The sequence below is a fragment of the Lathamus discolor genome, chromosome 11, assembly GCF_037157495.1.
Source record: "Lathamus discolor isolate bLatDis1 chromosome 11, bLatDis1.hap1, whole genome shotgun sequence".
Lineage (NCBI taxonomy): Eukaryota > Metazoa > Chordata > Aves > Psittaciformes > Psittacidae > Lathamus > Lathamus discolor.
In genome coordinates this window covers 3707542-3735537 of record NC_088894.1, presented here as the reverse complement: position 1 = coordinate 3735537, position 27996 = coordinate 3707542, and the positions used below count along the sequence as shown (strand labels likewise).

At 42.0% G+C, this 27996-nt stretch overlaps 1 protein-coding gene across 4 annotated transcripts; it reads left to right on the top strand.

Annotated features, from left to right (window-relative positions):
* The first annotated feature begins 708 nt into the window (after positions 1-708).
* On the top strand, positions 709-27601 carry RBM39 (RNA binding motif protein 39). Of its 4 annotated transcripts, none has more exons than XM_065692068.1 (17): positions 717-1036; positions 4308-4370; positions 6233-6282; positions 8789-8983; positions 12438-12503; positions 12599-12652; positions 13688-13805; positions 14429-14581; positions 15117-15254; positions 16761-16826; positions 17667-17871; positions 18065-18142; positions 23634-23666; positions 24434-24500; positions 24668-24773; positions 26432-26510; positions 26601-27601. In XM_065692068.1, the coding sequence occupies exons 2-17, from the start codon at positions 4320-4322 to the stop codon at positions 26699-26701; spliced, it is 1560 nt and encodes a 519-aa protein (XP_065548140.1). In that variant the 5' UTR covers positions 717-1036; positions 4308-4319; the 3' UTR covers positions 26702-27601. The 4 variants fall into 4 exon arrangements, 2 of the variants coding, with proteins under 2 accessions (XP_065548140.1, XP_065548141.1); XM_065692069.1 differs by having other exon boundaries at positions 718-1036; positions 12602-12652; XR_010615463.1 differs by lacking the exons at positions 24668-24773; positions 26432-26510; positions 26601-27601 and adding an exon at positions 19673-19853 and having other exon boundaries at positions 709-1036; positions 24434-24505.
* The last annotated feature ends 395 nt before the right edge of the window (positions 27602-27996 follow it).

Sequence of the window (27996 nt, the reverse complement as noted above, 5' to 3'; positions counted from 1 at the left end):
TGGACACGACTCACGCAGTTTGTGTTTGTCACCACCTGCCAAGCTCCAAAACTCAAATCCCATCCCCAACGTGATTCCTCCCAAGAGGATGTGCTTATACTGGAGATGTTAGTGTAAGGGTCGACCAGGACCTCAAGACATCAGTCTTCTTGTACAGCAAGCATTTGATACAACAACGTGGGTAGAAATCTGGACACGGATGTTAACTGCCTACACTGGGTAGACTCTGTGTACAGTGCAATAAGCTTGGAAAGAGCCAACATGGCTTTGAAGCTGACTATAAACCACTCATGGTGACACGGTGCTCAGGGAAGGAATGAAGTGACACTCAGCAGAGCCAAATACATCTAGCCTGGACGAGACCCCTGCGCAGGACAGCGGCTGGGGCACACAGCAGCCAGCCCCAGGGCCCCTGCAGACCGCCAGAGGCGGAGGGCTGGGCGGGGATTTGGGATCCGGCCAGAGGAGCGGGCGCTGGAACGGAAGGCCGCACACGGGTGTGAAACCGGTGTCAAGCATCACCCCCGCCGGCGACCGACCCTTCCGCCCCAAGCGGGCCCGCGGAGCTCTCGCGAGAACGTTGAGGCCCGTGACGGCCCCCCCCCGCCAAGTATCGCGACCATTCAATCCTCCGCTTCCGGGCGCGATGTCTCGCGAGAGTCGGCCGGTGCGGGAGTGCGTGCGGACGTTGTCTGGCCGTGCGTCTCGCGAGAGCCCCTGCGACGGGCGCTGGGCGGCCCCGTGCCGAGCGCTGAGGTGCGAGCAGCGAGTGGCGGCGGGCGCCATTTCGGGGAGCAGTCGCCGGTGCCACAGCCGGGGCCCAGCCCGGGTCCGGGGACCGCCCGCCACGGTCGCGCTTCCCCTCGCCGCCTGCCGCTCTCGGGCTGGCCGAGCGGCGCCGTCCATCTCACATTCAGACCCCTGTGGAGGGCCCCTGAGCCCTCGGGCCCATCCCCCACCGCTAGCGCAGCCTGCGCCGCAACCAGGAGCCGAACCTCGGGCATCCGAACCAGGACAGCACCCGCCCACGGCGCAGGTAGCTACCGGGCGGGGAGCGCTCACCCCGCCGCTTGGGCGAACCGCGGCCTGCTCCCCGGAGCGTTGAGGCCTTGGCCTGCGGGCGGCCCGGGAGGCCTGTGCCCCTCCCGCCGCCATGGCCGCCTTCCTGCGGCCTGGCCGCCGCTGTCCCGTACCCTCAGGGACTGCCTCTGGCCTCCCCGCCGGTGCGCGCCCTGCGCTTTTTTGCGCCCGGGGCATTCGGCGGCTTGCCTGAGACCGCGGCCTGGCCGTGCGGGGTTCTGTGGTTCCTATGGCCACGTAGCGGGCGGGCCCGGCCGTCCCCGTCGCGCCGTTGTCCCTCCCCGAGTTCCCCCACGATGGCGCTGTGCAGAGTGACCAGCCCTGGCCGGCGCGGGGCTCTGGCCCAGTGTTCAGAGCTGGCAGGGCTCGGCCGGGGAGCGGCCCCGGGGTCTGCGCTGGGAGGTGGGGCGGGCCCTCGCGTTCGCTCTTGGTGATCTGTGGGCGCGCAGGAGGCGACGCGCGGCGATCGGAGCAGGCCGGGGCCCCGGCGGAACGGGGCGGGTTTGGTCACCGCGGCGGTGTGGTCGGGAATCCGACGCCGTTCGTTGCGATCGCATGGAGAGAGCATGCGGGTGGGAGCCATCCGGGCATAGGTGCCTCCCCGAAGCGTCGGCCTTCTCCCTAAACTCTCCTGATGCTTTTCCAGGAGGCTCCTTGCAAAGCGAGAATGGAATTGTCATCTCCTGGAATTCCTAAAGCAAATAATGGCGAGGAGAGGAACTCCTTTTATGTAGTAGAACACAGCAAAAAGATGGAATCTGCCGTCAAAATACTGGCTAGGCCAGTAGCTGTAAATTTCGTGCCCCTTTAGGTTTTCTGTAGACTCACAAAATCTCAAGTGTAGTTCATCCCTTATTTGTTCTGACGTTTTGGGGTTTTCCTTGTTGTGTTTTAGTTTATTTGTTTTGTTTTTTTGTGGGGGTGTGTTTTGTTGTTGTTTGTTTTTTTTGGTGACAGATGTCAGGCATATGCAGAATTTTTTGAGCAAGTTAAAAGGTTTTTATAAATTGCTTTGTGCTGCTTCAGTGCTTAATGACAGATACTTGAGAATCTGTTATGATTTTCTACTAATTTGAAATGAATAAGGACTCTTGATTATTTTTTAAATAACAATTTTAATTAACAATAACAATTTTATATGTAGTGTTATTATGTACATTACATGAATTAATGTTGATGGTAGAAATGTATTATATGAACAGAAGGTATTCTGATAAAAACATAGTATCACACCAATGAATTTGTTATGTACAGAGTACAAAGAGCACGGATTGCACAGGGTGAGACCAAAGGTCTGTGTGACTCAGGATCTGGTCTGTGATGGTGGCCATCAGTAAATGCCTATGAAAGAATAGAAGCAGCAGTCAGTGGGACAGTGATACTTCTCCCTGTGTGCTCTCAGCCACATAGTTGTGGTTCAGGGTCACAAGGCATGTCTTTGTTTAATGAAAAGCTTTTTCTATCAACTTTCATGGGTTTTGTTTTTGTTTTCCCTTTGTTAGCATCCCCAGTGCTCTGTAACAGTGAATTCCATGGCTAAATGCTGTGTGAATAAGGACCTTTGTTTTGAAGCCACCGGATGACAGTTATTTACTCTCAGTAGTCGGGTGACTGCAGTAATATCTGCTCCCTGTTCACTTTTCTGTGCCACTTCTGACTTGGTGGCCCCTGTTCTGGCCCCCGCCATCCCTGAGTGGAATGAAGGATCCCACCACAGGTTGGCTGCTATGTTGGCTAAATGACACATACGGACGTGTCCTTGCAGGTGCGAGTTTTGTTGTAGAGTCCTGAGATTGGCTTGGGGCTTTTGATATCCTTAATCATACTGAGGTACTTGTTCATACTAAATACTGATAGAGCAGCGGTGAATTAAATCGTGTGCATAAATCATGTATATAGATGAGTTGAAAAGCCAAAAAAGTAAAATTGAGCCCTTAAACTAAAGATGATCATGTTTGTGAGAGTACTGTAGCCCAAGAGGTAATACCTTGAAACTGTTACCATGCCTCAGTGAAGTAACTGAGTGTGAACTTACAGTACTCTTGATACTGCTAAAGGATTATGTTTTACTCTTCATTTTATTAATGAGCAGTGGTCAGATGTGGGTGGGAGAGTGATTTAATTCTTACACATGGTACAGCTTTGGTATGATAATCTCCACTATGAGTGAACCATTTAAAGGCTGTTGGAGTGATTTCATTCTGCTGGTCAGGTCTCCGGATGTGGCAACATTTCAGCACAGTTCCTACAGCAATAACTGTAACAAAGGTGTAAGAACTAACTTGTATGTTTAAAGATCCATTTTATGGCAGACATGCAGGAAAATTTTCCCTCTTGGGCTGTCTGACTTGAATCTGGAGGTCTGGCTGTTCTTGAACCTAAGAAAGCATAAACGAGAGACACTGTTGTATTAAGAGATTTGAGGAGATTGAGTTTCTGTACTTCAGTGTAGAGAGTCTTGAGAGATTCTTAATAGCAAACCTGCAACAGGAAAGAAAATAACATGTCAAAGGGATTCAGAGTGTAATAAATGCATAATTACATTGGGGGGTTGAAGTTGAAAAATAAGGGGAACCATTTAAAACAACTAACCAACCCAAACACATGTGGTGATTGGTGTTACATGGCTTGGTGGATTTCTTTCTGTCTGGCATCTGAGGTTCGAGGCTGGATGGATCTTATGTATGCTTCAGCAGCTCTTAATGCCTGAACCATAACTGTGTCTCTTGTGGCCCTCATTATGCAGGAAGCCAGATTTCTTAAAGGACATTAGTGTTGACAAGTTTTCAGCTCAGTAAATGTGGTGGTAACAAATGCTGGGAAGCTGTGAACAGGTTTGCCTGAATGTTTGTACTGTGCTCTTTACATGTCGCTCGACTCCTTTGGTCAAGCTCTGGTAGTTCTCAAGATGGCCACCAGACCTGCGTTTCTGTATCATAAATCATCTCTGCTCTTTGTTTTGAAGGAAATAGGTGGAACACCTCTGGGGTTTCCACTGGCTAATTGTGTTCGGTAGCATTTTGTTGTCTGCAGCTGTAATTGCTTTGTGTCATGTTCTTTCTCATCTCAATGGGCAAAGCTTCATTCCAGTTCTTGTTGGAAATGTCTTCTGAGACACTGCTTTGTGAATTTGAGCCAATGCATTGATGGCCTCTTAAGGAAAAGCCTTTGGTATATAAAGCATGAGGATGCTTTTGTTCTCAGGTGGATTTTGCTTCTTCTTTCAGGTATCCTGAAAAATGGCTGATGATATTGATATTGAAGCAATGCTTGAAGCTCCGTACAAGAAGGTGAGAAAAATCTGCCAGTGAGGTCCTGTTTACCTTAATTTAGCATTATTCATGAAACTACTGCTGAACTGTAAACTAACATCCCTGGAGCCCTCATGATTTATCTTATTGGAGATGCATTACATGTAACTTACAAGTAAATATATACTGTTAATGTAATTATATTGTGCAGTAGTTTCACTTCAGCGTGATGAATAAATGCCCATCTATCTCTCTTTGTAGACTTGCCTAACGATATCTCACCTCTACTCCCATGAATTCACCTTTGATTCCAGTGTGAACTGTCAATCATAAGGTAGTAATTGAGTGACGTATCGCTGTACCGTGGTCCCCTAGGTTTAAACAAACAAAAAAGAACCAAAAGCAACAACCAAACAAAAAAAAAAACAAACACAAAACTACCACAAACAAACCAAACAACCCCCCCACAACCAAAACCAAGAAAACAAAAGCCTCTCCTAAAATTGCCAGGTCCAGTTTGGTATAGCAACAAGGTGAATGCAGTGGTTTGGGAAAACAGCAGGGTTCCAAGAATAACCTTTTCACCAGTCCCATGGCAAGTAAATATTTGAACAGTCTGCTCGGTGCAAGAAGAGTGAGACTTGCTTTTAATGCAGAAGGCTGGTGGTGGTTAATCTTTTAACAGGGCAGATGAAAATCCATTGCTGAGTGAACGAATTGATGGAAATTCTTGGATCCCTGAATAGAATGTTCTTAGCAAGTAAAAGACAGTATCACAGTCTGCGGTGTCATTCTAAAATAAGCTCTTGTATTTCTCTGTCCAAGTTGTTAAATTAGGAAATGTCTATTTTTTAATGCAAAATTTTCCTCAATGAACGTAGTGATGTCTTTCCCATAGACCAGCAGCAAATGAATACTGTCTTTTGTTGTTTTCCACCAAATGGTGGTGAAGTGTTAACATTATGCATGCTTTAGTACTGGTGTCACAAAACATGTATATTCAGTTTAAGTCGCTTAGGAATTGTTCTTTTGATGTAAGTGATGTGATTAAATTGTAAAGCAAGTACATAAATTCTATAGCAGTTCTTGTTAGTCTATTCTGCAGTGTTTATTACAACCATGTGATGAATTTTGGATGAGCATTTGTAAGTTTTAAGTGGTATAATTTTTTATGTAATACTTAGCAATTACGTTAAAATCTTGAAGAAAAATTTGTAAATTGTTATGTTTAAAATTCTTGTGTCCTGGTTTAACATGGATATTTTCCATGTAAACAGGTATGGAAATAGGGAATGTTTAGGCTGGACTGGTGGATTATTGATGACTTTCTTGGGAGTCGACGTTACTAAAGCAGTGTGAATCCCTGTTTGCTTCAGGGCGAGATGTGTGACAGAGGTGACATCAAGCTCTTACAACCCTTCAACGAAAATGAGCGAAGATCTCGGGAATGGCATCGGTCACAGGAAATCCATAGTGGCTGCTGCTAGCGTAGCCACCGGGGCTTAGGCAGACATATAGCCTTGGTACTTATCAGAGGGGCACACAAACACAAACCTGAAACTTCCTCTTACATGTTATAGAAATAACAGTTAACCACTTGAGTGCTGACTTCTACAGGATAACTTGCTCTCTAAACCATGTAAGGAAGTACCTACAATTTAATACACACTTTTAAATGATGTAAGTCTTGTATTTTGTAATTGTATGACTTAAATATAAGCAGCAAAGTGGTTAAACATGCTTATCTAAATTTTCTAAATCTTTCCATATTAAACTGCAAACAAGTAATTTAGTATTATAATTTTTGTTTTGTATTTTCTTATTCCCATTCCCATTACCCTTTGACCACTTGAAATGTTTCCGCTTCGTCCTCATGATGTTCTTCTATCAACCCTGCTTAGGATGAGAACAAATTGAGCAGTGCCAATGGCCATGAAGAACGCAGCAAGAAGTGAGTGTTTTCTCAGTTCTCTGCATTTCGGGGGAGGCTGCTGGTTTTTGTAACCTTGCAAATGCATGTCAGTATTGCTTAGGGGTATAAAGTGGAAAAGCTTGGTATCTGCAAGTGCTGCAACTACAGCAATTAGGAAATGTTCTCTTTGTTTACAAATGTAGTTACTCCCTTGTCACTGGTGTCATCAAAATTGTGGAAGCATTTAATGTTGGCATTGTTTAAAAATACAGACTTAGTACATTCAGCATATTTAATTTCTTATTTGTTGCATTAGCAATGCAATGGATTTTGCATTTTAAAAATGGATTTGGTGTAGAATTTTATGTGCTTTGGAACAGTTCAAAGCCTTTAAAGATAACTGGCACCTTGAGAAGTTTTGGAGTGTTGGATCACTTCCCCCTATTCTCACCCCATACAAAAATCTGCCAGTTTTTGTTTGTAATCTAAACTCTATGAAATTATGCTATAACATTTTCAGAGAAGCAGAGTTCAAGCCCAGCTTCTTCAGGAAGCGTAATTCCAGGGTCAGGACACTGCTGCTGACCCAGCCTGTGTGGAATAAAATCCTTGAAGAAAAATGCTTTGCATAAGAGTCAAATACTTCAAATAAGTAGAAGGGGTTTAAGTCTGTGAAATAAATTCTCTGCCTTACAAGCATAATTTGATGATGAGATAGTTGATGTAGGATGAATAATTGTCAGTTTGATAGTTGACTAAACAGTAACCAGTGTGTGTCTGTAATAGATAGCTCACCTGAGATGTCAACATGTGTGCTGTTGTCATCTTCTGAAATCAGATGGGGATCCAAAGAACATTTTTTTCCAGAGAAATGAGCAGTCCAATTCCAACAGACTTAGGTTGGAATCTAATAATCTAAAACTGATTATATCTTACATGTGTGTTTGAACAATACTGTCAATGTCATTCTCATGCTGGCTATTAAAGCCCCATCAAAAGCAGCTGCTCCCAGTATTTTTAAGTTCTGCATTTTTGTTGCTTTAAAATACATACATGGCATGTAATACCCTGCTTTTGTTTGGCTGCCATGTCTCAAAATAGAAACTGGGATATGAAAAAAAGCAGTGGGGTTTAAATCTTAGAAATGGTTCTGACCTTGGTTTGTGGTAGAATTAGGAGAATACTGGAATATATTTCAGTTCATTTCCTTAGTTGCTGCAACCTCTCTGAGACCAGAACAATGGCATTTGCTATCTTTCTGCACATGGTTCCATTTTCATGGTGGACCTCTATGTTCAGAATTTGTATTTACAATTCAGAAAAACCGTAACCTAAGTTTAGAGAAGAAAGTTACTGTAGAAGACAAGAAAGTCAAGTGTTCTGCTGCTGTTGCAGTGTCATTGTGTGGAGTTTCACTTCCTTTTCTGGTTTTCTAATGGTACCCTCGTGTCTGATCAGAAATGTTGCTCCTGTGGCATCTTCCCCATTTCAGTTTTTGAGTTAACTTGACTGGAAGTCAGCCCATGGCCATAGAGAGTACCAGGGATGAACTTTTTGAAAAAGGGGAGTATGGCCTAAGAAGTTAAATGCATGAGTGACCACTTTGACGGAAGATGCTGTGTGCAGTCTGGAGCCCCAGAAAGGGAGAGACGAAAAATTCAGTAGCAAAGGATATTGTCAATTTCAAAAGTTTAGCAGCAAAATTGGTTATTCCCCAAATGTAGTTTGAGTTGAATTATTTCAAGTAATTGGCTTGAGCATCTGTTCAACATATGTTTTATGTATGCATACACAGATACGTGTTTTAAAAACTAAGAGACTTAAGTTTTTACAGTCTGAGACTGAGATGGAAAGGAAAAAAACCTGCAAATAACCCAAAAGTAGTGAGATAGTGGCTCAGTGCTCTTCAGATGTGAGGTGTAATTGTCATAGATGTATATAAAAAGTTTAAGTTTTCCAACTGAATGGTTACAATGATGAAGATCTGCAGTTTCCTCCAACCTTGTAAGAGCTGCAGACTTGGAAGAGGAAGCGGCTTGTGAGTGGGAGTAGCAAGTAGGAAGCAAAACTCTTAGGCAATATGTGAAGACTGATGGCAGGGATTACCAAGAGAAAAACTTTCTTTCCCTCAGACTCGTCTGTTCCTTTCTGCTTGTATTGTGTCTTGGTTTATTTTGCTCTAAAAATACAATTTATTCTTAGCATCTTGATGGTGTATTTAAAGTATGTTTGAAAGATACATGAAGTATTGCATTTATTATGTATAAGAAAGTCTTTTTTAAGTCTTTCTTACTCTTCCTGGAAACATTCTTCAGTGATTATATAATTGTAAATAAGAAAGTGCTTTGGAGCACTTTGTTGTTGCTCATGATAAATTTGAGAGCTTGAGACATGCTTAACCACCAGAAGAAACGTGTATAAATACCAACAAGCAGAAGGGGTTTCCTGTCAGTGTGACATCAGGTTAGAGGAACTGTGAAATGTGAGATGAGTGACAGCACTGAGCCTGTGTGTAACCAAAGGTGTGTTTTTCTTTCTTTCTCAGGAGAAAGAAGAGCAAGAGCCGAAGTCGAAGCCATGATAGGAAGAGGAGCAGAAGCAAGGAACGGAAACGGAGCCGAGATCGGGAAAGGAAAAAGAGCAGAAGTCGGGAAAGAAAACGGAGCAGAAGCAAAGAACGCAGACGTAGCCGTTCCAGGAGTAGAGATCGCAGATTCAGAGGCCGCTACAGAAGTCCCTAGTAGGTTACTGATGTGGGGTTGCATGTGTGCTGCTTCAGTGTATGATGTGGAAGCTTAAAGTTTCACTCTCTGCTATGTTGGTTGCTAATCATCTTGGAAAACGTGAGATGTTAGGGCTAAAGAGTGTCAATAAATATGGAGTCAAGAGGAGGAAGGCAGTAACGTATCCAGTTCCTCCTGCTAGTTTGCATTCCTGCCTGAACTCAGAGATGCAAAAGCAAGTGAAGGTATGTGTACAGCTCTCTGGAAGACAAGGTTCATCACAGAACTAAAATAACAAGTTTTCTACATGTCCTTCCTATCTTCAGTGTATGGACCTGATGGTTTAACTGTCAGGAATGAGTAACAGCCTGGCTTCAGTTACAGGCTCATAAAACCTTTTGCTTATATTACAAAGGTTTTTACTGGGTTGCTGCTCTTAACCATTTACTGCATACACAGTTCTGTGTTTATGCATCCACACTGGAAGCATCTTGATTTACCAATGCCCACACATTGCATACTTGCCCTGCTTTCTCTCAGACTTGTTTAGAAGAATTCTTCAGGTCCTTTCAGATACTTGGCTTGCTAGCACTTCTGACATACATAGTTTCTGATAGTTGCAAGCCATTTCTCCAAAACCATCTTTTCGTTGGTATTTATTCTGTGCTTCTGCTGTTCTGTATTCCTGCCCTCCCCTTTGCATCCACTTCACTGGTAAGAACTGGGCTGTGTGTTTGGCTTTCACCCGAGGCTGCTATTTATGTCTGCTTTTGTCTGTGTCTCATCCCAACTGTTGTCAAATCTCGGAATCATGTCAGAAGTAGCGTTTGAAAAGGATGTATGTTTTTAATAGTGGCATGTGATGTCATCCACGATGGAGAAAACTCTCAGGATGCTAGAGAAGACACTGTTTACCTTCTGAGAAACTGCAGGCTTGCACAGGTTTCTGCGCATGAATGTTTTTCTAGATGGCTGGATTCCAACCCAGGCAAACACATTCCTTTTCGAAATGCAGATCAGAAATGAGGTCTCCTTTTGCACCAAGTCAGCTGGATGTTGGCATTTTCATAATCACAGAATGGGTTTGGTTGGAAGGGTTGAAAGTTTATATAGTTCCAACCTGCCTGCTATGGGCAGGGACACCTTCCACTAGACCAGGTTGCTCAAAATAGTGAAAACTTAATGAAGCTCCTGGCTTTGAGATGCAGTGGCATCCTGTGCTTCCATCCATCCTGTGTACTTGGGATCACAGATCATGTAAGCCCAGCTTTGCTTTGTCTTCAGGAACAGGCCCATCAGCCTCTCTAAAGCTGCTCCAGGTTTCAGCTCTGAAGATTTCAGCTGTGCACAGTTGGAGTGTTATCTGCAGCTCTTTGGCACCCATAAGATTGAAGTAGCTGTTGGGTTCTGCCAGTGCTACTGTCGTGGCTCCAGACTGCCTTGTGCACTTGATCAAGATCTTTTGCCTTGCAGATATGGAGCCTGACAGTCTTGTCACCTCCAGTGTGGGGTTGTGTGGAGGAGATGTCCTTCATCTTATTGTTTGGTTGGGAATTGCTGTATTCTCCTGGCTGTCTCAGAGGGCTTTCTTCATCTGGAGAAACTTGGAGGTTTTAGTGTTCAGTCTTCCAAGCCAGTTTCCTCAAGAAGAGGTTGAAAGTATGGCCATAACTACAGAACCTCATGCCTGTTTTAATGACTCAAGATACGTTGTGCCAGGAAGACAAATGGTTGTGAGGGATCTTTTTCATTGTTATGGTACTTGTCTATAGCTGTTCTGGGCAATTTCTCTGGTATTGTGGGGTAGTGAACAAAATATAGATAGTAATTGGTTTGTCTCGCTATATTTGAATTGAAACGGAGAACACCATGTTTTACATCAGGAGGAGTGAAGATGCACAGTAATCCTGTCTCTGCTAAGAAGCCAACCTGTAGAATTGGTACCAGCATTTCCAGCTGCAGCCTTGGCAGGATGTGTGGTGGACATAGGAGAACCTGAATGGACACACTCAGCTTTTGTTTGTCTGAACTGGAGTAGGAAATGGAGTAATTTATCCTAGGCAAAAAGTCTGGTTTTGATGAGTAGTGATCTCATCTCAGCATGTGCCTGGTTTTGTATTATCTTTTCTCTTAATAACTATTTATTTTCTCTTAATAAGTAGTTTCTAAATGGTCTTTTTTTTCTTTATTCTTTTTCCAGTGTTACCCAGGACCATAGTTCCCCTGCTTTAACCTGGCCAGCATGGTTTTAGGTTTTCGCCCACTACTTCTACCTGTGTCATGTTTAAAAATGATCATCCTCCTCCTTGTTGTGGATGCTGAGTTTAACTATAAGCATTCCTGCTCCACTGAGTAGTGAAATGATGTTTATCAGACGAATTGGTTGGCTTAAATGGATTTAGTGAAAGACTAGTTGATGTTTTAAGCCTGCTGTGTCTTTCAGGGTGCTTTCATATCAATTTATAGCCACAGCAGAAAGAATCAAGTCTGCAGATGGAAAGACTAAGCCCCTAGCATTCAGTCTGTGAGCAATGCCGCTCCTGTTCAGTGGATACACAAGAGGAACATTAACAGGTGGTGTTCTTTTGCTTGTATCTACAAGGAGATCAAGTTCAGGGAGAACAAGATAGGCTGAATCTTTCTATTCATGTCACAGACTGTTACCCTGTGCCACAATAACTAGCAAGAGGACTGGCCTTATCGTGGAAGCAGTGGGCGGATTGCCATGTGTTCTGATACCTTCTGTGATGCCTGGAGAGCTAAAATTAGCTTCAGCCAGGAGACTGGATTCCTTCTGGGTGACATGTCTATATAAAGTTAACTGCTGGCTTAGCTGGTTCTTTGTTTTGATGTCCTAGTAAGAGCTTCACTTGAAGGAAGCTGTATTTACATACTCGTACCATGTGGGTCCAGCTGAGACAACATTAGTGAACGTGTCCCTTGCGGACGTCTGCAGGGAGTGACTTTGCTTTCCCCTTGCACCTTAAATTTCAGGAAACTTTCTGTTTTAAAATGTTGCATCTGAGCAAATAGTCCTGTCATCACCACAAACCCATCTCAAAACTCTGAGGCCGAGTTCCAGGCCATTAAGGTACTGCTTTGCATTCCCAGTAGGTAGAAAATGCCTGTGAACAAAAAACTATGTCAGAAAGATAACAGCAGTGACTGTAGCTCAGAACATTTTGCATGTGCAGATGTGCCATGTATGGCTGATCCATGATTTGGTTATTCCTTGGCGTCCTGCCTATGCTGGGGTTTTGTGACATTGAAACTGAGCAGGGAGGATAGTCTGTGCCTTATGGTTTGAAGTGCTGCACGTAGCTTATGCATACTATGGGTGCTGCTAATGGAAAATGTTCACAAGTTCAGGTGTGAGGGTGGGTGAGCATCTCCAGTGGATTTGGGGGCACAGACAAGAGATGGTGAATGGGGTACTGTAGTGAGTAACATCTGTCTTTGCTTTTACCGTAGTTCTGGTCCAAAATTCAACAGTGCCATCAGAGGGAAGATTGGTCTGCCTCACAGCATCAAATTAAGGTTGTTAAGTTTTCTTTGCTCTTTACTGTATCTGCTTAAAATCAGACTGATGTATTTAAAGGTTTTCTAATAATCTTGTTGATCTCTCTTCATAGCAGAAGGCGCTCCAGAAGCAAAAGTCCTTTCAGGAAAGACAAGAGCCCTGTTAGGTAGGAATTTTTACACATTTGTGGTGGGGTTTAGTTTAATTTTTTAATTGAAGTTGGAAAAGTAATGGTGAAATAATGCATGTCTACTTGCTCTCCAGCTTAAACTCACAAGTAATGCTGGAATTCATTCAGATAGCCCCTGAGAGGAGAGCATTGAAAAGATGTTGTTTTCTCCCCATGTCAAGCTCTTTTTCCCCCCAGTAACAGTGCACACTTACATAAATAATACCAGTTTGCAAAACATATCTTGATTTCCTTTTTCTGTTTCTGTATTCTCAAGCTTTTTTGTGTTGTGATTTAAATTAACTTTTCTACTAAATCATACTTCATAGTTTTAAGTACAGAATGGAAAAGTACTGCACAAATGCTTCTCTTCCCTATCCAGTATGTAGTGATGTTATTTGTAGAGCAGCCAAGTATCTTTGAAATCCATGAGGTGCTTATCTATTCTTAGGCTTCTCATTTAAGGGAATTGGATTTAGATTGCTGTTAATGAGATTAAACTAATCTTAAACTAATGCAGTTAAAATTAACCAATTTTGCTTTGTTTCTTTTTAATTATTAACAAACTCTTTCTGAGATAATTTAGTTTAAATGTGTATTGTCAGCTTTTTAATATTCATAAAAATAGAAGTCCCTACTGCATGACTGGAAACTCATTGCAGGCTCCAACATTTCCTTTGCTTTCCCATCCTTTCGCCTTACCTTTTTGACTGCAAGCTCCTTAGTGCTGCTACTTCTCCTGGATAGTAGCAAAATAGCACTTCTGTTTAGTTGGGGCTTCTGTACGTAATATGTAATTCTCCAGTCATATTTAATGGTAACAGCTGAAACATGCTTAGTTGTGTTAATGAAGTAAATATTATAGTAATACCAGGCGTTCCCTTCAGTTCTTGACTCTGCCCTTTTATAAAATGGCAGGATCTTTTTTCCCCACCAGACTCTAAAGTACCAGTTATTTAAAGTTTCATACATAGTCCAGAGATGAGTTATCTTAATTCATACTACTTCTTAACTGAACCTTTGTCTTTCCAGAGAACCTATTGATAATCTTACCCCTGAGGAGAGGGATGCTCGAACAGTATTCTGCATGCAGCTGGCTGCAAGAATTCGACCAAGAGACCTGGAAGAATTTTTCTCTACAGTAGGAAAGGTAAGGATGGAGGTTATAATGATTCTGAATACCTCCAAAAGGTGTCATAGTACAGGATTAATATTCTACAGAATTTTAAGCAAGTGGCTTTCTGGAGCTTCCTGTACAGGTTAAAGGGGGAATCAGTGATGACCAGCTAATTCTTAAAGGCTCTAAACATGTGAAAATGTAATTTAACAGGACTTCATTGCTCAGCAGGTGACGTAAACCATGGCAATGCAATTCTGATTCAAACAGCTTCATTTTCCAGATGTTTCATTCTTTGGCAGATAGTTCTGTCACTTATACTGTAATTTAAAAATTTAACTTTAAATTTGAAACACTTTATTTGTTCCATCAGCTGTAAGGTTCTGGCTTAATGTTACAGTGCTGCAAATGTTCTACTGTCCTTTTTCCTGTAGCCTACTACATTTGACTTGGAATAGCAGCTTTTAATGCTAGCTTGCCTCTGCGTTAAGATAGCTTTATGCTACTGTAAATTTGCAGCATAATTACAAAACCATGGACTGGGCAAATAATTGGGCTTTAATTCCTTACTGGAAAAAATGGACTGCATTAAGGTTTTTTTAAGGCATTAGGTTCTTTCTTTTATCTCTAACAGGATTTCTGTTCTTGCCTTTCAGGTTCGTGATGTGCGAATGATTTCTGATAGGAATTCCAGGCGTTCAAAGGGAATTGCTTATGTTGAATTTGTTGATGTTAGTTCAGTGCCACTGGCAATAGGACTAACTGGACAGAGAGTCTTGGGTGTACCAATCATAGTACAAGCCTCACAGGTAAGGAGTTGTAAACCTCAACTTTATTCTTGTTGAGCAGTGCTGCTTTTGGCTTGTAGGAAGACTTTACTGTTGGAAAACTTGGTTACTGTTGAATGTTTGGAAAAGTACCAGAAAAGATTATTTAAGCTAATGATAAATGGACCTTTGTTTCCCATAGTTGACAGGCAAATTACAGCAATTCAAAGTGATAAAATGCATTTTGAAAATACAGAAGAAAACAGTAATAATGAACCTGTAATAGTGTTACAGAATTGTAGTGTATATTTGTATGCTTTCCAGCATATGTAAAAACAAAGTTGTTAATTTACTAGATAGAAGCCAGAATTCTGCATGAAGTTGTTTAGTTTCAAGGCTTTTGGAAGTTGTGTCTCTATGCTTGGTCATGGGCTTGGATTTTGTAGGTTTTAAAGTCTAATTGAGAGTGTGCAGATTATAAACCAGCTTGTGTGTTTTAGTGTATCTGCTAGGTGTGTACTGCTTATGTTAAGGGGTGTTATTAAAGTCTTACAGAAGGTTTTTCTTTTTCCCTTAGGCGGAGAAAAACAGAGCAGCAGCAATGGCAAATAATCTGCAGAAGGGCAGTGCTGGTCCTATGAGGCTCTATGTGGGATCGTTACACTTCAACATAACTGAAGATATGCTGCGAGGAATTTTTGAGCCATTTGGCAGGGTATGTTTTCATTTTTTGGTAGTTCATCTTAAAACCCCACATTAGTTGTAGAATACTTGGAGCTTCTGGAAATAATTCAGCTTCACACCTGCAAAACACTTCTGCTTTTTCCTGCTCTTCTGTTCTGTACATCCACAGAGATTTAAAAGCATAGTATTGGAGAAGAGAACCTTGATGTGTAATGTGCTCCCCTGATTTTTGAATGGCAGGTTCTATGAAGGAGAGCTGAGAATTCAATGAGTACCTAAAATTATAGAACAAAAACCCTTAAAAACCCCAATTCATACATAGTATCTGGCTTCTGCAGCTTGTAAATATCTTCCTCTGACATGAGTGTGAATGGGGGCCCCATGTCACAGCTTAAAGCACAGGATGGGGTCAGTACTGTTCACTGTGAATGTAGTAGTTGCATCTGTTTCTGAGGATTTTTGCTCATGTTACTAACACACACTGGCAGTGTGTCCCATACAGCTTGACACTGACCCCTTTTCACTCCTGATCATTAGGCCCCAGTTTGCAGCACGGTAATATGTTTTTGTATAAAGCGTGGATTGAATAGGAAATTTCCAGTGGAGTAATAATAAATGTAACCCTAATGTGTTAACTTGAGGTATCATGAGCATGTCATTGTTAGTTAGGGAGAAAGTAACATACTTACCATGCTGCTTGATAGAAGCAAAAAATCAGGATACATCAAGTCCACTGATGTTCCTTTCATACAATCTTTGGATTTTACCCATGCCTCATACATACTGTAACAGCACTTTTCAGATGCTTTATTCAGATTCAGATGTGTATCTCTTGAATTCTGTTGTGCAGAAGCCTGGAAAATTGCAGGAATTTATTAAATATGAATCCACCTGTCCTTGTTTCCTCTCAAGGTCTGGCAGTGGGATTAATGTAGTTTAGGAAGCTGACCTACAGAGGTGTGAAGGTTTTTCCTTCTACAGATTCCATGTACTCCAGTCTAAATCTCACTTCTTAGTTCTGTGTTTCTGTCTCTTCCCAACACTTGGGAATTGGCTCTTGGAAGACTTAGTAATCCGTTTTAAATTGAGATCTGTGATGTAAAAGTTCCCATATGCCAATAATTATTTTAAATATGCTCCTTTTTCTAAAAGCTCCTGGTCAGACTCATGCAAACTGCTTTTCTTATCTTGTGAAATGGAGTTCCTCAGCCTATGAGATGCCATGACTGTAATGTTCTGGATAGGATTTGGTGATGTCTGCTTGCTCATTGTCTGGTGGAATGTTGCATAAGGACCAAGCCTCCGCCTGTAGGTGATCTTAAAGGACAAATTGTACATCCCCCTGCTGGTTTAGTATCAAAGTCCATAGCCAGCTGCCTGTGCACTCATTTGACTTGAGGAAGGAATGAGGAACTGATTAAAAGTCGTTTCACTTTCATATACATGTATTTGGCAGGGCTGTGTTCAGGTTTTGGTTGGATATTTCATAGTTTATTCCAAAATGCATGCTAATAAATAGCTGTCTTTTTACTTCTAGATTGAAAGCATTCAGCTCATGATGGACAGTGAAACTGGACGCTCAAAAGGATATGGATTTATTACGGTATGACTGGAATTGTCAGACTACTTAGACAATTTCTTAATGTAACCTTCCCATGTAGTAGTACAGCTTACTCAACACTCTCTGTTAAGTCTCTGCTTAGAAATATGTTGCAGGAGATGCACCAGTGGCATTTTTCTTTGTTTCTGACAGTTCTCTGTGGGTGTTGTGGTCGAGCAATGCATATGTTTAGGATGGAATAGTGTACTTTGTGTCAGTGCCTGTTAAAGCAGTGCTGTCATCTGCAGGTAAAGATACTAGTGAATAAAAACTGGCATTTTCAATTTACAGTTGAAAACAGCTTTCCTCTTTACCCTCAGATAGATAATTCTGTGAACTTGGGTTTATTGACTGACGTGGCAGTTTGTCATGGAATCTCTGGCACTTGGAGGCAAATTAAACCGAAGGCACTATATAGCCCATATTTGATGTGTTTAGTACTGACAAAATATTTCTATATTTAATGAGGTGTTACACAGCATAAAGTTGAACATCTGTTAGGAATAGCCAGTAAATGCATGGCAGTTAGAGGTTAGAAAGGAGGTGGCTCATTCTTGGAAGGTGTTGAAAGTGAACTGCAGCCATGACTTGTCTTAACTGCAGTATCTGGATGCTCCAGCTTCGACAATAATACATTCTTACCTAACTCTGTGAAAGTAAATACCCAAACCTGTGTGCATTTGGTTTAAATGGAAAACATGAAGCACATTTAAGTTAGTTTGTAGCTATTGTTATCTTAAACTTAGTGTTTCTCACCTTTATGTAGCTGGATATTACATCTGGTAGAATTGTTGCTGAATCCTTTAGGCTGTATTATTGAATTAGTATTTTTCCAATCTACAGTTCTCAGACTCCGAGTGTGCCAAAAAGGCCTTGGAACAACTCAATGGATTTGAGCTGGCTGGTAGGCCAATGAAAGTTGGACACGTAACTGAGCGCACTGATGCTTCCAGTGCCAGCTCGTTTTTGGACAGTGATGAGTTGGAACGGACTGGAATTGACCTGGGAACAACTGGTCGCCTTCAGTTGATGGCAAGACTTGCAGAAGGTGTGTGTGATGATTAACAGGAAAATGTGAGGGAAATACAGAAGTTTGCAGGCTTGGAATTAGCACACCCCACAGTATATTATGCTAAATATATGAAATGGTGTTTTTAAGCTTTTGACAACAGTGGGATTTGTGATATTGCATCCCTGAGTGAAAACTGCTTGCTATAAAGTACGCTTGTCTTCTGCTGTAGGTACTGGTTTGCAGATTCCTCCAGCTGCACAGCAGGCACTGCAGATGAGTGGATCTCTGGCATTTGGAGCTGTGGCAGGTAAGAAATCAGCTATTTATTCTTCAGAAATACTTTATGCTTTATAGTTTTGAGACAAGAGGCACTTACCTACATTTGGTGATCTTTTAAAATGGGAACATAGGTATTGCTGCATGTTTTACAAGCTGTAAAACAGTGCAACTCCATGAACTCATGAACAGTGACAGTTTATGACAGCTTTGGTGTGATTCACTTCGCATTATTTTTTGCAAATCTGTTGTAGTTCATTTAATCCATTCCCAGGCTTCATCTCTTTTATCTTTACTATTCCCCTGCTAATTCTACCACAGTGCAGATGCTGACTATTAAAAATGGCAGGCTCATAACTGGAAAGACATTAACCCCTCTGAGAGCTGTAGTGTTAGGTTTATACAGTGTGTTGTCCTGGTGAGGAAGGACACTGTATATAAAGGAATTCGTGTGTTGCTTGGAATTGGCTATAGTTTGTGTGTTCTGCAAGTACGTATGTTGAAAGTGTTACTGAGATTTTACTTTGTTGTGAGAGGGGATGAGGTTGAAGATACAGGATTGCTGCTGCTAGGTCATAGCTGGCCTAAACAGCTAACTGTTCAAGATGACTTCAGAACTAGAGCAATGAGTAACCCAGGAGTTGAGGAATTACAGAGTGGAATTTCTTCTTGTTATTTTTATTAATACAAGAACAAATGGCATGAAACTGTCATAGCAGTAAAAAAGGCATGAATGTCACAAATAACTAGATGCTGGAAGGTGAGAGAAGTCTTAGGAAATCAACGAAGAGCAGGGGCATTGTTCCATTTGTCTTCCAGCAAATTGTGACAGAAGTGATTCAGGATTAAAATACACCTGAATCATGTTACCGAAGTTATTCAGGTTCAGTTTGGAGAAGAGCACACACATGAAACTGTAGACAGTTGCTAAAAGAATATAGTAGGGTCTCTGTATAGATATCCCCATGGAAGGAATAGGAAAGGGCAAGTAAAAAAGAAGTGTGGGTCGAGGAATAGGGTTTTCTCTATTTGAGAAGAAAAAGGTGAACAAGACACAGGGGCAAGGAAAAAGTGTATCCAGTTCAGGAGAAGGAAAGATAAACAACAGTAGAGATAAATCGCCTGTAATGTAGGTGACAGAGTGGTGACAGGCTTGCTTAGAAACAGGTATAGTCAATGAGAAATCAAAACACGGATGATTTTCCCACCCCCATATTAGAAACAAAGAAGTCCAAACCCCCAAATCAGTAACATGGCTGAAAATGTGTGACACAGCTGAACTGTTAGGATAGCATGGAATCAGTGCAAGGCAAAATGGCTCTGGAGGAATAAGTGATAAGGCCAGATAAAGGGTTTTGTGGAATGTGCATGTTCAGAAACTAGAAATGAAAGTGGTAGGAATAGTAGTGTTTGTTCTACTTGTATTGTACAAAAGGAGTAATGCAGGCATGTGCAACTTAAGTAACTTTGGAAAAAAAAAAGCTTTTTACTACCATAGAGTCATGAGCTATCCCCAAAGTGAGATTTGGTTATGGATTAAAGATCTCTTTACTCTTATTAGAGAAAATTACTACCAGGAATTATGTCATTGTGGGAGACTTTAACTTCCCTGATACAGATTGGAGAAGAATTGCTAGTAATAATGGTGGGGCCCAGATATTCCTGGATGTGATATCCGACAAATTTCTTCATCAAACACTCACTGACTCATGAAGAGGGGATGCTATTTTAAACTCAATTTGGTAAGTAATGAAGATGTTATGGATGAGAATAGAAATGACCATTGACTTGAGGGATCATGAGTTGCTCAAGTTTAAATGGAAGGATAAGCAGGTCTGTAAGGCTTCTGATTTCTAAAGTGGTGGTTGAAGAAATGAGGCCATAGAGTCATCTGGTCTGAGCAGCATGGGTGTTTGAACAGTGAGGATGTAAAAGGTTTCTTCAGTTCCAAATTGCTAATGCTATATTGGATCTGTATTCCACAGAAAGAAGAAACAGTCCTGTTTAGAAATGGGCTCCACACCGCACTGGGTGATTAACTACCTCCAAAGATATAAGGAATAAGCTCAGAGCCTATGAAGAAGAGGAAAAAGGACTGATAATAAACCTGTACTTTTAGTTTGGGGAGTAGTAAAATTGAGAATTACCTCATCAGATTTAGGCCTTGTAAAAGACATGAAAGCATAGATGAAGATTTACCAACTCCTGAAGAGAACAAAAGAAGCAGGGCTGAGATTGAATGAAAAAACACTTCCAGGGTGTTCCAAAAGAGTCTCACTGCCTCAGTTTGTAGCAGGGACACTGGTCATTAAAGTTTGGAATTTGAGGATGGTTAGCTAGGAACATGGAGAAAGACCCATTCACAGGGTTAGAAGTAAAGGTGAAAGTAAGATCTCAATGTAGTAAGAAAACTCCCATCAAGTTAGTGTGGGAATAGGTATGTGAAATATGAGGTTTGTTATCTGGTATTGTCAGTAAGTATTTTAAGTCTGTGATAGAGTATATAGCTGTAACATCTAAATGACCTACACTTAAAAGGAAGGAAGAGCACCACAGCCTGACCAGTTTCCAGTCCTGTTACTCTGGCTTCACTTCTCTCCTTAAAAAGCCATACTAAAGATGGGTGAACTGGAGAATATTACTCAATACAGCATACTTGCAGAAAAACTGCATTTAAAGACTCAGTCTTTGATAAAACCGAGTTTCTTACGTGAAGAGCAGTAGTAGAGCTCCTCTCTAAACTTCTGACTTGTGCCATTCAGAAGTTACCAAGCTATACAAGTGGCTAGTACAGGAAATACAAGATGTGTAAAAAAAGCTGGCTTAAAGAAAGAGAAACTGTCATTTTTGGAAGGTCTGAGGCTGTTGTTGAAGCCGTAATTCAGTTGTTGGGCTGATCTTGTTTTAATGTTTACATAAATAACAATAGTCAACGAGAGTATGAGCGAGGTGAGTAAATACAGACGGGCTGTTGAGAAGGCATTCTTGGGGTGTTGTACATGGTTCACCTTTCAGGACTGAAACACATTCTAGTTGTATAGCCTGGGACTTAGCAGTGAAAGACAGCCAAGGAGAAGGAAAATAGATCTAAATATTCCAGTTCATCAGTGAGTGAATATGAACTGTCAGCGTGCTGCATTTTCGGAAGGGCAGCTGTGTTCCTAGAGGTAGCATACTTGAGCAGCTGAGATGTGAAGTCCACACTGATGAACAGTTCTGGTCACCCATGTTCAAGAAGGGGATGAACCAAAACTAAAGAACAAGTTTTACAGGAGACCTGAGAACTTGCATGTTATTCCAGTGGAGAAAATTCCAGCAGGGAAAGGGATTGAAGCTGCAACTTCTACTTCCTGCTCTTTAGTAAATTGTCTGAAAATCTGGAACTTCAGATAACTATGAGGCTATAGGACATGCTTCTCATGCTTTGTGGCACAAAACATCCCGTACTTTCAGTAAGGAACTATCAATTCATGCAAAAGATAAGATAGTGCCTGCGGTAGAGGGACAGATAGGTGTTACCATCCGCAACCTCTCTGCTCTGCTGTTCTGTTGTAAGTAATCACTTTTGAGTAATGCTTGGCAGGCTGCAGTTTATGAAAAGCTAGTTGTGTCTTGAATAAAGATGCAACTTCATTATGGTTTAAGACACAAAACGCTTTCATAGATATTTCTGCTTTCTCTGTGCTAAGCATGTACTTCTCAGTCATGCTGAACAGATAATACATATGGAACATACTGAAGAAGGTACTTTGACCTTAACTTGACAGATGTATTAATTTGAGTTTTTACATACTATTTAAAGCTGCATGTGGGGAAGATTAAGAGGTGACAATGAAGAGTGACAATGAGTCTAAATTCCAGATGAATTTAGGAGTAAGAGGAGAGGACCATTCTTCAATCTTGAGCAACAAGAAGATTCAGTTACTTGAAGAATAGGATTTCCGTTACAGAGGTGGTAGATAATGAACCTATCAGACCTGTTCCTACAATGTACTGGTAGCAGGTGTGTTTAGAACAGATGTGTCTCTAGGCTGTAAACAGAGCTTGCACTGGTGATCTGTGTAGATTTGCCCCATTTGGGGCTTACTGACACTGGTGAGTTCCGTTGTACATGGTGTACCTGTGCAGTTGTGTCAGAATTGCAGAGGGGATGTCTCTGTCCTCCTCTAACCTGAGGGATGTAGGAGGTTTGGGGGTTTATTCATGTTTTTAAAACACATGTATTTACAGATAAGTTTGGGTAGTAATTAATAACTAGGTGAAATTAGTTATAGACCAGGCCAAATCCATGCTGTTTGTGCAGAGAATACAGGTGAAGACAGTCTTCCCCAGTATTTATCACTCCATGGAGCTGAGGATTTCTTTATGTTCAGATCCCTGTGGAAAACATGCTAAACATAGCCAATTCCTATTACAGTTCAGCCTTCCAAGCTTACTCCTTCCCTCTCTTGTTTTCGGTATAGTTCCCAGTACATGGAGTTCTGTGGAAGTCACTTGGGAAGGAATATAGGGAAGACTTCCTCAGTGAGGCAGAGCTCTTGCTGCCTAATACTTAGAGGAAAAAAAATACTCATTCCGGTTGGCTCCCCAGTGTTGTGGAGAAGGGTTTATTAGGGAAAAAGTATCCCAAAGGATACCTGACACCTTTGGGTCTTTCCAGGTAAGCTGGGAAGCTTACTTGGGTCTGTCACTTCACTGCTTTCTAAACAGGTGAATAAAAGATGATGGTTAACTTTAAAGTAAGTTAGAATTTGTGTGAATTGAATTGGAAGTGAAAAGGCTTATGCTGATGCTTCCTGCATTCTGGAGTTTTCTGTTGGTTTAAAGATAACAGGCATTAGAGTCATAACTTGGAAATGGTTAAAAAGTCTGCGTTTGTCTGTTCCCATTACTTCAAACTGGGACAGCTCCATGTTATTAAACAAGAAATGAGTTGGGGGGGGGGGTTGAGCAAATTAAATGTTGTGAACACTTGAAAATGTTTTGAATTGTAAAAACCCCAAAGTAACTTGTGTCATTCCGACATTTATATGGACAGGTAACAGGTTCAATACCTTCTTGTTCTACTTGAAATTGCTGACTGCTTTCGTTGTGTCATGTTGGGACAGTTCTGTGCTTAAATGCTTTCTGTTAGTAAAGATTCCAAACTCCCAATGCCTGTAAGAATTGCTGTAATTATTTTCTCATGGAACAAAATACATCTTACAGAGAGACCAAGCACAGCAAGACAAGGTGGAAATTACTTGTTGAATTAAGGGACGTGGTCATGTCTTTACTTCTAAGGTATTCATTCTCTTTGAAATAAGCTTGCCTCTGGTTATGGAATTTCTGTTGAGTACAGACTATTCCAGTTGAGTAGCTGAAATTAGTGAAACCCCTCACAGCTAGAGAGGAGCAGTGAGAGTGGGTTGTGGTACCTGAACAAGCTCTTAACCACAAGAATACAGCTAAAAGCCTGGCTGGCAGGTGATGACACAGCGATGCGCACACACACTAACAAACTCTGTATATTCTTTCTTTAGATTTGCAGACGAGACTATCTCAGCAGAACGAAGGTAAGCAGCATTTGATATGACTCGTCCCCAGTGAGTTTTGTTGTAGATGTCTAGAAGTGAAATGCTTCTGGTACAGAGTTTGGCAACAGCCTGAGAAATGGTGTTGTATTAGTGTCTGCAGGAAATCAGTCTGATTAGGGACTGTAAAAACCAGAATGCATGTTAAGTACTTCGCTCATTCTTCATAGCATGTCCTGAGTGTTGGTAATGCTCCCCAGCCATACCTTAGTCCTTAAAAACATATGGGTTTGGGTGTGGGGCTGTTCCTAAGGGGGCAAAAATAGGGCTGTACTTCTTTTTGAAGGATAATTCAGCATGTTTAAAATAACATTTGGAGGATGTACAGAAATGTCTGTTCCTTCCTGCGAAGCCATGTGGGGTTGTGCTACTCCATCCTGAGCTGTTGCTTGGCTTCCATGAGGAGGTGCTGCTGGCACACAACTTGGGCAGAAGTTTTAGATACATTGAAGATGCATGTACATCTTTACGTTGAAAATCTGCCAAGATCTGTGTACAGGGTTAGCTCTTCGCTACTTGGCTTCATCCGTACTTCATCTGTGCTGTTTTCTGTATTGATCAATTTAAAATTGCCTATCATAGATGAGGGTCTAGCTACAAGGTTGCTTTTCTGCCTTAAATTTTCTGTTTAGTTATAACTTACTGTTGAATGTTGTGATTTTTAAAGCATAGATAGAAGATACTCATTTAAATTGGAGCCATGCAGAGCAGGTTCTTAAATCTCTTACTGTTTTCTTCCATTACAACAGTTCTGGCTGCAGCTGCTTCAGTTGCAACACAGTGCTTCCAGCTTTCCAACATGTTTAATCCTCAAACGTAAGTGATTTATCGTGGTCTGTGTCTGTTTGCCATTTGTTGATGACTAACATCCAAGTAAGGAATTGGAATATGGCAGAGGTTTTTTTGATGGGTTTTGGGTTGATTTTTTTCTGAGTGATAACAATTCCATCTTTGTCCTGTTGTTTCCTTCACCCCCCCTACAGTGAAGAAGAAGCTGGCTGGGATACAGAAATTAAAGATGATGTGATTGAGGAATGTAACAAACACGGAGGAGTTATCCACATCTATGTAGACAAAAACTCAGCTCAGGTATGCCTGGTTCCTGACTTACTAGACTGGAGATGAGCTGCTGTGTGGTGCATAAAACCACATCCAATCTTTCCTTGCATTTCCTGATTGTGAGGATCACTGCTATGTGGCACTGCTGAGCTGGTGGGAGGCAGATGTGGTGTATTAGATAAAACAAAGTGCCCTTTGATAGGTAGGGGGGAGCCCACCAGCAAAAAAACCCCCAACATAACCCCCCAAAAACACTATCCCCCCAAAGCCCAAAAAAGCAACAGCCCTCAACGTAACCTCACATAGGTCCTGAGCACATGGAGCTGCAAATCTGGTTCACATTAGCAAGTGGATTTAAAAGGGAAAACTACAGCTACTGTATCGTGAGTTAGCTGTTGGTTAATGTAGTCCACTTTGTCACAGTAGCATGGTGGTGACCCCAGTATAAAATACCCACTGATACTTAAAACTCCTGTATTTGAACATGAGTTTCCACTTTGCTGTTCTGTTTGCCAGGCTTAGATTCTGATCCTGTTACCCTTTAAGTGTTCCCCTCTTTGGGGCTCTTTCCCAGACTTGCCAGGCTAAGGGCTGTTGGCATTCAGCTGTGAAGATGGGGTTTGCTGTGAGTGAAAAGACTGGCGTGTTAGGGAAAGCTAAAGCTTTACGTTGCAGCATCTCCTGTCAGGGTTTCCGCAGCTCAGCTCCAATGCCTGCATATGGGGAGGCTGAGAAAACAACTCTTGTGTTAATTGCTTAATGCCTCAACCATCAACCCCTGATCTAAAGTTTCCCCCTGCGAAGGAATGAGTTAGATCACAGTGGGAAGAGTTAGTCCTGGCTGGCAGAGGCTGCTAAAGGAAAAGCTGGATTCTGTTTCTTAATACATTCTTTTCCTGTAAAATCTGTTTCGGTTGGAATCTGATCTGTTCAAGAATTACTGGTAGTAGTCTCTCTAAAGAGAGCAGGCAGCCAGAATAATGCATGCACGTTACTGTGGGTGGCTGTGTCTTGAAGGTATTGAATGGGAATGTTGCGGTGCACTGGATTAGGCTGGTTTGGTGCTTTAGGTGCAGATGAAAAACCTCAGGTGTCTCTGGCAGTTGAAATATCAATGTGTCGCTCATGTTAGATACTGTCCCAGGCTGCTCTTGCTCTGCTGTGAAGGGATTTGTCCCAGTCCTTGTTCAAGTAAAGTGCACGTAGCAGTAGTACAGTACCGGTCTTCTCGAAGCAGCAGACATCCTTCCAGCCCAGGGAGTGCTTAAAGCCCTTTAAAAACCAGGCTGTGAACTTGCCTGTCCAGTTAAGTGTGGTTCAGGCCTGTGGCTTGCCCACCTGGGGACCTGGCCTGCAGCACAGGTAGCCAAACTCCTCCTGCTTTTGTTTTGCACCAGCCATTAGCTGCTCTTTGTGGAGGGTTGTCTGAGCAAGTGAGTTTGTGGATCAAGCTCGCTCATTGTGGATCAAGCCCGCATTTGTTCTGCTTTGCAAACTGCTACTCGGAGAAGTTTCATGCCAAGGTAGCAGTGTGGTAGCACATACCAGTAAAGAGCTGTTTTCTCTGAGGTATGGGGTGGTCACTGTAGGAGTAGAGCAACAGTTTTGCCTCTGTCACAGCCTCTTCAGTGCAGGCGGTGCTGGACCCTCCTCAGGCTTCTCACAGCTCTGACCCTTCTGTATTACAGGGCAACGTGTATGTCAAATGTCCTTCCATCGCTGCTGCCATTGCAGCTGTAAATGCGTTGCACGGGAGGTGGTTTGCAGGTGAGTGGCTTCCACACAGAAACCTTTAGTTAATGTAGCTGATTAAGAAGTGACCAGATACTGATGTCCGTTGTTTCATCTTCTGATCAGGTAAAATGATCACAGCAGCGTATGTACCTCTTCCAACGTACCATAGCCTTTTCCCAGACTCTATGACTGCAACCCAACTACTGGTTCCTGTTCGACGATGAAGATGGATTTAGTCAGTTTTGTACATAGTTATTTTTTGGAGGAAGATTGAGTTATCTTTTATTTAGATAAAACTAAAGGAAAGGATTTAATGTCATTTTGTGTACACTTCCTGCTACCTTTAAAAATAAAATGAAGTAAGCAGAAATGCAGTGTGTTCATTCTCCCTAACTAGCATTTCCACTGTATACAAAGCTGTTGACTTCTTGTTCTGCCTTGTAATTCTTGTACATTGACTAAGGTGATCTGTAGGAACTGAGAAGTAGCTCATAGAAAACAAGTTCTCTGTAAAAGGCAGATGGGACATAATGACATTTTTAATGTTTCACAAAGCCTTTCTTTTAATGCAGCAATTACATTTACACTTCACTAAATGTAGGTGATCTGCTAAGGGTTAATATCAGAGGTAGACATTCTGAAGGGACATATTTAGTGTTTTGTATAAATGGAAGATTCAACAGGCTACTGAAAGCTGACTCTAGGCAGCCACTCAGCTTGCTTTGTGCTGAATAATTGGTAAGAATAGAAGGATTGAAGGGGTTTATTTCTTGATGGTAACTTTTGATTAATGTATCTGTAAAAGTTTCTTTGTAAATACTGTGTGAGGTGTGTCTAAGTTTCCAAACAAAACGATCTCTGCATTTCCAGATAAGTCTCTATGTCTGCCGTGGGGCACAGCTGAAGGATTTCAGCCAGGTTTGAAAGGAGGAGGAAATACAGAAACGTGTTTTGTTCTGGTTGCATATAATCTTTGCTCTTTTTAAGCTCTGTGAGCTCTGAAATATATTTTTGGGTTACTTCAGTGTGTTTGACAAGACAGCTTGATATTTCTATCAAACAAAGACTTTCATATTGCAACAATCTTTGTAAGAACCACTCAAATAAAATTCTCTTAAAAAGGCCTTCATGAAGCTTTATTTCTCCACTGGACTGGAAGTGTTTGATGGACGCTGTGAGATGGAGGTGGGTGGAATGTCACCCTTCCTGGTGTGACCCCCCCACTGTGTGCTGCAGCCTTGGCTGTTCAGAAGCCACTTGTGCCCTTTCTCAAGCTCGGGCCTGCTGCGGGTCCTTTTGCCCTCCTCTGCCCCATCTTTCACACATGATCGTGGATTGTGAGGGTGGAGCAGTCATTTAGTTGGTTATCCTCTCACTACTTTCCTACCTCGTGTCACTTTTAACTGTGCTAGTACAAGGGGTGGGTGACAGTGGTGTGGAGTCCCATGGGTGGCAGAGGTGCTGCTGGTGCTCGGGGCAGGAGGTGGTGGTGACCTGGACTCCATCAATGCAGGTTGCT